Source organism: Oncorhynchus mykiss, chromosome 2, assembly GCF_057628025.1.
Source record: "Oncorhynchus mykiss isolate SJ-2025 chromosome 2, ASM5762802v1, whole genome shotgun sequence".
Lineage (NCBI taxonomy): Eukaryota > Metazoa > Chordata > Actinopteri > Salmoniformes > Salmonidae > Oncorhynchus > Oncorhynchus mykiss.
In genome coordinates, this window is record NC_143023.1 from 38,117,651 (window position 1) to 38,129,551 (window position 11,901).

The 11,901-nt window shown below is 42.5% G+C and overlaps 1 protein-coding gene across 1 annotated transcript in view; it reads left to right on the plus strand.

Annotated features, from left to right (window-relative positions):
- Positions 1-11,619, plus strand: part of LOC110489149 (uncharacterized) — a 29,303-nt gene extending 17,684 nt beyond the window's left edge. The window contains exons 7-9 of the mRNA XM_021561766.3: positions 37-107; positions 9,668-9,772; positions 10,054-11,619. Of these exons, the coding sequence (XP_021417441.2) occupies positions 37-107; positions 9,668-9,772; positions 10,054-10,308 (431 nt within the window). The 3' untranslated portion in view covers positions 10,309-11,619. The remainder of the gene's footprint in view (positions 1-36; positions 108-9,667; positions 9,773-10,053) is intronic.
- The last annotated feature ends 282 nt before the right edge of the window (positions 11,620-11,901 follow it).

Sequence of the window (11,901 nt, forward strand, 5' to 3'; positions counted from 1 at the left end):
AGATACGTATTTGATTTGTTCCTCCAGTGACTACAGTGATGATGACCACCACCACCGCCACAACAACAGCAGCAGCCACCACCACTACAACTGCTGAACCAACCAATGTAAGAACTAGCTTTTGGGCAGCAACTTGACAGTCTCAGGTTGATGTAGGCCTACAGCAATATGTTAGGGTACATTCATATACACATTAAAGGGGCAGTGTGTGTGTGTGTGTGTGTGTGTGTGTGTGTGTGTGTGTGTGTGTGTGTGTGTGTGTGTGTGTGTGTGTGTGTGTGTGTGTGGGTGGGTGGGTGGGTGGGTGACGGTCATGGAATTTTGGATGGCAGTTATTGTTCAGGCAAGTGACCGCGCTCACCATTATACTAGTTTTAAAGACATTTTCTCCTCTCCTCCGCTCCCGTGCTGCTGTTGCAGGGAGGGGGAGTTGTCTAGACAACCAAAGACACCTTGCTTGTTTCAGCAAGGAGCAACACTGTTTAATGACTGAGTTGATGTTAGCGCGGAAACGGGCTCGGTAGTCCCGTCTTAGCCCCGTCTTCAGTGAGCTATCTGTTCGTCATCGGCTCTAAGAACCGGCTCTTGTAGGAGAATGTTGGGAGCCGGCTCGCATATCAGAAGAATAATCAAAAGATTTAAATGAATAGAATAAACTAATTCGAAGAACAAAAAAAGAAATAAAATAATATAGGCCTAAATGCTCAAGCGCACACACATTCGTTCTGACTGTCTGCTCAGACTAACAGTCTCACCTGTTATTCCTGTCAATCAGACACGCAGTGTCAACGAAGGAACCAAAGCCGAGGAGAGAGAGGAAGGACAGCTGTGAAAACAACAGCTGGAAAATGAGTCGGAAGCACAGTAGCATTTGGATGCATTTTAATAATGTAGACAATGTTAAAGCACAGTGTAGAATTTGCCAAAACAAAATCTCATATAAAGCCCGTTCTACGCACAACCTACAACGGCATATGCGAACTGTGAAGCTAGCTGTAGCGGAGCTTCAAGAAATTAGCGGGCCTGCTGGTGATAGTGGTGGAGCCAGCACCTCCACACGTGGAGATGTATCCACTCACTCAAGTAGGCCTACTCCGCGACCCACAGCAACGCAGTCTTCTATGGACCAGTTTATGCCAAAGTCTATGTCTGTAGCAAAACAAGGCCAAATTGATATTGCATTGGCTAAAATGATTGCTACCGATTTCCAGCCATTTTCGATCGTGGAGGACGGAGGTTTTAGCAATAGTCTATTCCAAGCAAGAAAACTCTTTCAAATTCACTTATACGACAACTGTATGAGAGCACACAGGCTTCAGTGCAGGAGTTGAAAAGCTACTGCAGTCTGCCTTACCACTGACTGCTGGACAACCACTTCTTACATGTCGGTTACATGTCAAATCAAATCAAATGTATTTATATAGCCCTTCGTACATCAGCTGATATCACAAAGTGCTGTACAGAAACCCAGCCTAAAACCCCAAACAGCTAGCAATGCAGGTGTAGAAGCACGGTGGCTAGGAAAAACTCCCTAGAAAGGCCAAAACCTAGGAAGAAACCTAGAGAGGAACCAGGCTATGTGGGGTGGCCAGTCCTCTTCTGGCTGTGCCAGGTGGAGATTATAACAGAACATGGCCAAGATGTTCAAATGTTCATAAATTACCAGCATGGTCGAATAATAATAAGGCAGAACAGTTGAAACTGGAGCAGCAGCACGGCCAGGTGGACTGGGGACAGCAAGGAGTCATCATGCCAGGTAGTCCTGAGGCATGGTCCTAGGGCTCAGGTCCTCCGGGAGAGAGAATTAGAGAGAGCACACTTAAATTCACACAGGACACCGAATAGGACAGGAGAAGTACTCCAGATATAACAAACTGACCCTAGCCCCCCGACACATAAACTACTGCAGCATAAATACTGGAGGCTGAGACAGGAGGGGTCAGGAGACACTGTGGCACCATCCGAGGACACCCCCGGACAGGGCCAAACAGGAAGGATATAACCCCACCCACTTTGCCAAAGCACAGCCCCCACACCACTAGAGGGATATCTTCAACCACCAACTTCCCATCCTGAGACAAGGCTGAGTATAGCCCACAAAGATCTCCGCCATGTCACTTCATTGAAGATTTTTCGATGTCTAGCTGTCTTCTGGACTGCTTTGAGTTCAGCGACAGGCACACCTCAGAGAACTTGGCAGACGAACTGTTGAGAGTGTCCAGAGAATGGCAAGTAGATGGAAAAGTGGTCTGTCTTGGAATACTTCTACAGGAGCACAATAGGTGCTGAAAAACTCAAGTCTACACAACGCCAGATGGGGATGCCTGAGCTGAGGCCTAAACAAGATTGCACTACAAGGTGGAATTCAACATTTTATATGTTGAAGCGGTTTCTTGAGTCAAAGGATGCCATCATCTCTACCCTGGCCATTGTCAATGCACCTGTTGATGCTCTGACCCAAGAGGAATGGGAGGTGGTGGAGGAGATGTGCAGAGTCCTGGAACCCTTTGAGCAGGTCACTGTGGAGAGAGGTACAGTAAGCAGTTATTACTACATCATTATTTAATCCAGTACTATATATGTATGTGGACAGTAGATGAGAATGTATTAACAGTAGAAAAAACATGAACCTGAACTAATAAGTTACTGTTCTCTCTTTTCAATTATTTGACAGCTGCAAAAATGATACTCCTGTGTAAGGGTCTACAGCGAATCACAGCCAGCCGCCAGAGAGAAGCAAATGTAACTACAGGACATGTGACAGAGTTGATTGACACCCTATGTTCATCAATGGACAGAAAGTTCCACAGAATGGAATATAATCACGTGCTATCAGAAACCGCTGCACTTGACCCCAGGTTTAAGAAGTTAGCCTCCAGTGATGCCAGAGTGATTGATGAGGCTCTTCAAAGAATAACTTCAGCAGCAGGGAGGGACAGCCCCAGCAGTCAGCTGGCTCAGGCACCAGGAAGAAGAGGGATCAGATGGAGCAGAAGCTCCAGCAGTAGTGCCACAAATGTCTGCTGTTTGGATGCTGTGTGACGAGAGAGCAACTGGGGATGCAGCACGAAGGAATCCCTCAGCAGATGCCATAACGGAGGTCTGATCCTATTTGGAGGAGCCCCTCCTTCAAAGATCTGCAGATCCTATGAGCTGCTGGAAGAACAAGGCCTCTGTCTACCCACGGCTTACTAAAGTCATGACAGGGAGACTCTGCATAGTGGCCACATCCGTTTCCGCTTTGTTATTTATTTATTTTTTGATATGGTGCAATATTCTATTATTATGTTGTTCAGATTGTTTTTGTTTTGAATGATTAGATTTATATGCACTTTGTTTATATATATTAAAAAGTTACACTACACTGAAAAGAGCCGGAATGCCCATCACTACTCTGAAGCTCTGTTAGAGTGATCACTGCGTTCTTGGTCACCTCCCTGACCAAGGCCCTTCTCCCCCAATTCCATGTTTGGCCGGGCGGCCAGCTCTAGGAGAAGTCTTGGTGGTTCCAAACTTCTTCCATTTAAGAATTATGGAGGCCACTAGGTTCTTGGGGATCTTTCAATGCTGCAGAAATTGTTGGGTACCCTTCCCCAGATCTGTGCCTCGACACAATCCTGTCTAAGAGCTCTACGGCGGTTCCTTCGTCCTCATGACTTGGTTTTTGCTCTGACATGCTCTGTCAACTGTGTGACCTTATACAGACAGGTGTGTGCCTTTCCAAATGATGTCCAATCAATTGAATTTACCACAGGTGGACTCCACTCAAGTTGTAGAAACATCTCAAGGATGATCAATGGAAACAGGATGCACCTGAGCTCAATTTTGAGTCTCACAGCAAAGGGTCTGAATACTTATATTTTTGCTTTGTCATTATGGGATGTTGTGTGTAGATTGCTGAGGAATTTAAAAAATACATTTTAGAATAGGGCTGTTACGTTGCAAAATGTCAAAAAGACCCAGAGTTACCTCTAATGCCGAGGATAAGTTCATTAGATTTACCAGCCTCAGCCCTCCAGGCTGTGTAAGGGCTATTTGACCAAGAAGGAGAGTGATAGAGTGCTGCATCAGATGACCTGGCCTCAACAATCAGCTGATCTCAACCTAATTGAGATGATTTGGGATGAGTTGGACCGCAGAGTGAAGGAAAAGCAGCCAACAAGTGCTCAGCATATTTCGGAACTCCTTCAAGACTGTTGGAAAATCATTCCAGGTGAAGCTGGTTGAGAGAATACCAAGAGTGTGCAAAGCTGTCGTCAAGGCAAAGGGTGGATACTTTGAAGAATCTAAAATCTTAAATATTTTTTTATTTAACAATGTTTTGATTACTACATGATTATATATGTGTTATTTCAATATTTTATGTCTTCACTATTTGTCCACAATGGAGAAAATAGTTCAAATAAAGAAAAACCCTTGAATGAGTAGGTGTGTCCAAACTTTTGACTGGTACTGTATATAAATGTATATCAGAAATTATTCACACCCCTTGATTTTTTCCACATATTGTTGTGTTACAGCCTGAATTTGAAATATCTTACATTTATGAAATCCAAGATGGCGTAGCATTCAGACGTCTTTGTCTTTGTCTTTGTCTTGTCTCGTCCCATGTACATCTTTTTATATATTTTTCTTCTGATTCTTTTTAACATTGTTCCTAAACCTCAACTTCAAAATACTCTCCTGCAACCCGCCTCACTCAATGTGGTGTGGATCTGGGGGTTTTTCTAAAGTATTTCTATTTACCTCCGAACTGGATTGCTTCAACTGAAGCTAGCTAGCTAACTAGCTACCAGCTATCAGCTATCAGTCGGCTAACCTTTGGCTCGGAAAGCTCTCGTCAGTTTGTACAACGAGTTTCAAACCAGAGCATACCGATCCTTTACGACTGGAATACCGACATAATCTGCCTGAGGATCCCAACAGGCCCCTCAGGTGCAACGTCCCCTGAAGGCCCATTCTGCTAATTGCGGCCTGCTAGCTATCTATAGCATATTGGACTGTTAGCTGATCCACTGGCAAGTTTCTTGGACCACTATACCCATTTTGTCAATTGGACTTGGACCCCTTTGCTACTTGGAACCCTACTAATTCCACAACTGGTCTATCGACTTCACCGACGTCACCAAAAACAGACTTTTCCCCCATCGCAACGTCCCTCTAAGGCCCTTATGCTAGCTTGCTAGCCCCGGCCTGCTAACTGTCTGAATCGCCATATCCCCAGCCAGCCCAACCACTTACTGGACTCATACGATCACTTGGCTGAGCATACCTCTCCCTAATATCAATATGCCTTGTCCATTACTGTCCTGGGTAGTGATTACTGTCTTATTTCACTGTAGAGCCGATAGCCCTGCTCAATATGCCTTAACCAACCATGTTGTTCCACCTCCCACATATGCGATGACATCACCTGGTTTAAACGTCTCTAGAGACTATATCTCTCTCTTCATTACTCAATGCCTAGGTTTACATCTAATGTACTCTCTTCCTACCATACCTTTGTCTGTACATTATGCCTTGAATCCATGCTATCGTGCCCAGAAACCTGCTCCCTTTACTCTCTGTTTCGAACGTGCTAGACGGCCAGTGCTTATAGCCTTTAGCCGTACCCTTATCCTACTTCTCCTCTGTTCCTCTGGTGATGTAGAGGTTAATCCAGGACCTGCAGTGCCTAGCTCCACTCCTACTCCCCAGCTGCTTTCATTTGTTGACTTCTGTAAACGTAAAAGCCTTGGTTTCATGCATGTTAACATTAGAAGCCTACTCCCTAAGTTTGCTTTATTCACTGCTTTAGCACATTTTGCCAACCCGGATGTCTTAGCCGTGTCTGAATCCTGGCTTAGGAAAACCACCATAAACCCTGACATTTCCATCCCTAACTATAACATTTTCTGCCAAGATAGAACTGCCAAAGGGGGCGGTGTTGCAATCTACTGCAGAGATAGTCTGCAGAGTTCTGTCTTACTATCCAGGTCTGTACCAAAACAATTCGAGCCTCTACTTCTAAAAAGTCACCTTTCCAGAAACAAGTCTCTCACCGTTGCAGCTTGCTATAGACCACCCTCTGCCCCCAGCTGTGCCCTGGACACCATATGTGAATTGATTGTTCCCCATCTATCTTCTGAGCTTGTGCTGCTAGGTGACCTAAACTGGGACATGCTTAACACCCTGGCCATCCTACAATCTAAGTTTGATGCCCTCAATCTCACACAAATTATCAATGAACCTACCAGGTACAACCCCAAATCCGTAAACATGGGCACCCTAATAGATATTATCCTAACTAACTCGCCCTCCAAATACACCGCTGCTGTTTTTAACCAAGATCTCAGCGATCACTGCCTCATTGCCTGCATCCGTAATGGCTCTGCGGTCAAACGACCACCCCTCATCACTGTCAAATGCTCCCTAAAACAATTCTGCGAACAGGCCTTTCTAATTGACCTGGCCGGGGTATCCTGGAATGACATTGACCTCATCCCGTCAGTAGAGGATGCCTGGTTATTCTTTAAAAGTGCCTTCCTCGCCATAAATAGGCATGCTCAAATAGGCATGCTCCATTCAAAAAATTTAGAACTAGGAATAGACATAGCCCTAGGTTCACTCCAGACCTGTCTGCCCTTGAAGAACACAAAAACATCATGTGGCGTTCTGCATTAGCATCGAATAGCCCCCGTGATATGCAACTTTTTAGGGAAGTTAGGAACCAATATACACAGGCAGTTAGGAAAGCTAAGGCTAGCTTTTTCAAACAGAAATGTGCATACTGTAGTACAAACTCAAAAAGGTTCTGGGACACTGTAAAGTCCATGGAGAATAAGAGCACCTCCTCCCAGCTGCCCACTGCACTGCGGCTAGGAAACACTGTCACTACCGATAAATCCACAATAATTGAGAATTTCAATAATTATTTTTCTACAGCTGGCCATGCTTTCCACCTGGCTACCCCTACCCTGGTCAATAGCCCTGCGCTCCCCACAGCAACTCGCCCAAACCTTCCCCACTTCTCCTTCACCCAAATCCAGATAGCTGGTGTTCTGAAAGAGCTGCAAAATCTGGACCACTACAAATCAGCCGGGCTAGACAATCTGGACCCTCTCTTTCTAAAATTATCTGCCGAAATTATTGCAACCCCTATTACTAGCCTGTTCAACCGCTCTTTCGTATCATCTGAGATTCCCATAGATTGGAAGCTGCTGTAGTCATCCCCCTCTTCAAAGGGGGAGACACTCTACAGTCGTGGCCAAAAGTTTTGAGAATGACACAAATAGTAATTTCCACAAAGTTTGCTGCTTCAGTGTCTTTAGATATTTTTGTCAGATGTTACTATGGAATACTGAAGTATAATTACAAGCATTTCATAAGTGTCAAAGGCTTTAATTGACAATTACATGAAGTTGATGAAAATAGTCAATATTTGCAGTGTTGACCCTTCTTTTTCAAGACCTCTGCAATCCGTCCTAGCATGCTGTCAATTAACTTCTGGGCCACATCCTGACTGATGGCAGCCCATTCTTGCATGATCAATGCTTGGAGTTTGTCAGAATTTGTGGGGTTTTGTTTGTCCACCCGCATCTTGAGGATTGACCACAATTTCTCAATGGGATTAAGGTCTGGGGAGTTTCCTGGCCATGGACCAAAATATCAATGTTTTGTTCCCAGAGCCACTTAGTTCTCACTTTTGCCTTATGGCAAGGTGTTCCATCATGCTGGAAAAGGCATTGTTCGTCACCAAACTGTTCCTGGATGGTTGGGAGGAAGTTGCTCTCGGAGGATGTGTTGGTACCATTCTTTATTCATGGCTGTGTTCTTAAGCAAAATTGTGAGTGAGCCCACTCCCTTGGCTGAGAAGCAACCCCACACATGAATGGTCTCAGGATGTTTTACTGTTGGCATGACACAGGACTGATGGTAGTGCTCACCTTGTCTTCTCTGGACAAGCTTTTTTCCGGATGCCCCCCAAAAATGGAAAGGGGATTCATCAGAGGACATGACTTTACCCCAGTCCTCAGCAGTCCAATCCCTGTACCTTTTGCAGAATATCAGTCTGTCCCTGATGTTTTTCCTGGAGAAAAGTGGCTTCTTTGCTGCCCTTCTTGACACCAGGCCATCCTCCAAAAGTCTTAGCCTCACTGTGCATGCAGATGCACTCACACCTGCCTACTGCTTTTCCTGAGCAAGCTCTGTACTGGTGGTGCCCCGATCCCGCAGCTGAATCAACTTTAGGAGACGTTCCCGGAGCTTGCTGGACTTTCTTTGGCGCCCTGAAGCCTTCTTCACAACAATTGAACCGCTCTCCTTGAAGTTCTTGATGATCCAAAAATGGTTGATTTAGGTGCAATCTTATTGGCAGCAATATCCTTGCCTGTGAAATACTTTTTGTGCAAAACAATGATGACTACACGTGTTTCCTTGCAGGTAACCATGATTGACAGAGGATGAACAATGATTCCAAGCACCACCCTCCTTTTGAAGCTTCCAGTCTGTTATTCGAACTCAATCAGCATGACAGAGTGATCTCCAGCCTTGTCCTTGTCAACACTCACACCTGTGTTAATGAGAGAATCATTGACATGATGTCAGCTGATCCTTTTGTGGCAGGGCTGAAATGCAGTCTAAATTTTTGGGGGGGATTCAGTTCATTTGCATGGCAAAGAGGGACTTTGCAATTAATTGCAATTCATCTGATCACTCTTCGTAACATTCTGGAGTGTATGCAAATTGCCATCATACAAACTGAGGCAGCAGACTTTGTGAAAATTAATATTTGTGCCATTCTCAAAACTTTTGACCATGACTGTACAATTATCTGTAAGGTTCCTTAATCAATCAGTGATTTTCAAACACAGATTCAACCACAAAGACCAGGGAGGTTTTCCAATGTTTCGCAAAGAAGATCAACTGTTTGTAGATAGGTAAAAAAAATAAGAATCTGGCATTCAATAGCCCTATGAGCATGGTGAAGTTATTAATTATGGTGTATCAATTCACTCAGTCACTACAAAGATATAGGCATCCTTCTGAACTCAGTTGCCGGAGAGGAATGAAACCGTTCAGGGATTTCACCATGAGTTTAATTGTAGTTACTCCACAATATTTACCTAATTGACAGAGTGAAAAGAAGAAAGCCTGTAAAAATATTCCAAAACATGCATCTTGTTTACAACAAGGCACTAAATGAACACATTCGTGTCCTGAATACAAAGTGTAATGTTTGGGGCAAATTCAATACAAAACTATACTGAGTACCACTCTCCATATTTTCAAGCATAGTGGTGGCTGCATCATGTTATGGGGGTTGAATACTTATCTTATCAAGATACTGTACATTAGTGTTTTATTTTTGTAAATTTTTTGGTCTTGTTCAAATTTTTCTTTCACTCTGAGATTATAGAGTAGTTTGTGTAGATCGTTGACAAAAACTGACAATTACATACATTTTTATCCCACTGTAACACAACAAAATGTGGAAAAAGTCAAGGGGTGTGAATACTTTGTTTTTTAAAACGGTTATAAAGGTTATTTTATTTTCATGACTGTCTTCCTCCATAATCATCAGTTACACGATTATACGGTAACTGTCCATCCCTAGTGTGTGTGTATGCAAATGACTCAATGTCAGTGAATTGAAAAGTCTTTATTAACATTATCCATCTATTTGCAGAAACTTAAGAAGTGTCAGATGTTTCAGTGCACAGAGCAGAACTGTTACAAGACTTGGATAACCAAAGACCCAATGCCTTGTCCCCTCAACCAGCCCTACTGTGAGGTAGGCTTAAAAGTGCACCCACCCTACCCTATTCATCATTCTATACCCATAGTAGACAAACTAGACATCCTTCATTGAACTGTAAATGCTGTAGGATACAAATGTACACTTTAAGTATTTCATAGCGAAAGAAGGAAAATACATTTGGCCACGACAAGAATGATTATCTGTTATGATCTCAATAGCATCACTCAGACAAGAGAGAATTTCCTTTCGCCAATCTCGTACATTCTTAAACTCATCAAACTCCATGCATTCTCAATCCACGTTTCTCTTTTCAGCTGAAAAAGATGACAACTGGTTCAACAACGACCTGGATGGGAGGCTGCAATGCCAACTGCACAAGAAACACCTGGTGTACGACCACAACAGATACATGCCACCAAGAGTGCTGCAACACCTCCATGACCTCCTGCCTCAAGCTGGATGGTACTCTGAACGTTCCTTCTTCTGCCGCTAGGGGTCCGCACTTCCCTTTAGCATTGGTCACTGCTGCTCTGCTGGTTTGTCTGCTCAGCATTGGTTCTCTGGTTTAAACTGGGTCGTGTTCAGTAGGTACCAAGCGGGAAAAAAAATATTGAAAGAGGGAGGAAATTCTTTGACTTGTCCGTTGCAAAATGGTTTAAAACGTTGCCTGTTGTGTGACTTAATGAATACAACCCTGATGTGTCGACCTACTTGAATAACATACAGCGGTAGTAGTTAGCGCAGCAAAACCTGGTTTCTATTCCACATGAATAGTATACTGGTTGTAGGTCTAGCCTACTCTGTTTTTGTTTGTTTGTTTGTTTGCTTGTATATGAGATGTATTGAGAAACTGTATATGAGGGCTCATATGTGCTTTTGAGAAATGTAGGCAATTTAAGTGATATTAAAGGGTATTATTGAAGAATATGATGATTAATATGGCTACAGAAAGCTACTCGACCATACCATCAACTCATTTATAAATCAGTAATGTGTAAAACATAATCCACAGAAGAGGATAGCTATTCATGATCATAGATGACTGACCTAATGTATGGTAGGGTAATTCATTATCTGCTTTTTGATACTTATTGAGATTTGTGTAAGTTTAAGTTTACAATTGTGACATTTTCATAAATGTCCTCTTTTTTTAGGCACACTGTTATTTTCTTTCGCCAGTGGTTTGCATGATGACTTGCATGTTTTCTTTGATTTTGCACTTGCAAAGACCTTCTAGCCTAGTCTCAGATCTGGTTGTGCTCTTGCTCACTCAATTGCTCATTGACAAACCAAACATGCCCAGGACAAGGAGTTGGCATGATAGCATAAACCGACTGGCACTCAGGCTAAAGGCTTTCTCCAATACAAAAGCAAATATCTGTTCTTTACAGATATTGCATAATAACTCAGTTATTACCTAGTCTTAGATAGCATATTGTGAAGGACAGATTTTTGCACTTGTAAAAAAACAACAAAATATATATTGGGCTATAGAAGGTGTTTGAAATATTTTTGCTGACGCATTGAGGTGTAATTCATATCTGTGAATGTAGTCATACACTGTACAACTGTAATGTGTGTTTTACTCCTTTTATTATTTCACTGTATTCTTATTTATAATTCACCATCATAACAATATGGAAATTGATTTATAAAAATTGGTTATGAAATTGGGTTATAAAAAATGCCAAAGTGTATATTTTACAGTCGTTTCATGGAAAGTTGACATACAACACCTGATATGTCATATCTAATATTTGGAGAAAAGTTACTAAAAGAAATGTTGGATACTTTCTACATTGTGTATATTGTACAAACCGTAACAACTGATTTTAAAGTCACCTAAATATAAAATAAATAAATGTTTGACCAAAACAAAATGTGAATATTTTCTTTGAAATTGTCTGCAGAGCTCACCTGTTATGAGATTTATTTAGCTATTTGAATCAACTAGACTTAACAAACACTGCATCAACAGAAACACAAAATATGATCTACAAGAGGACAGGCCAGGTCCTTATAGACTTGTTCTTATTTAGAATTTGTACCTTATAAAGTATTGGCCATTCGGAATTCATACATAGATTAAACGTTCTGATTAAAACATTTAAATTATGACAAAACATGATTATGTATTCCGTGCCTCTATGCACCATGCATTA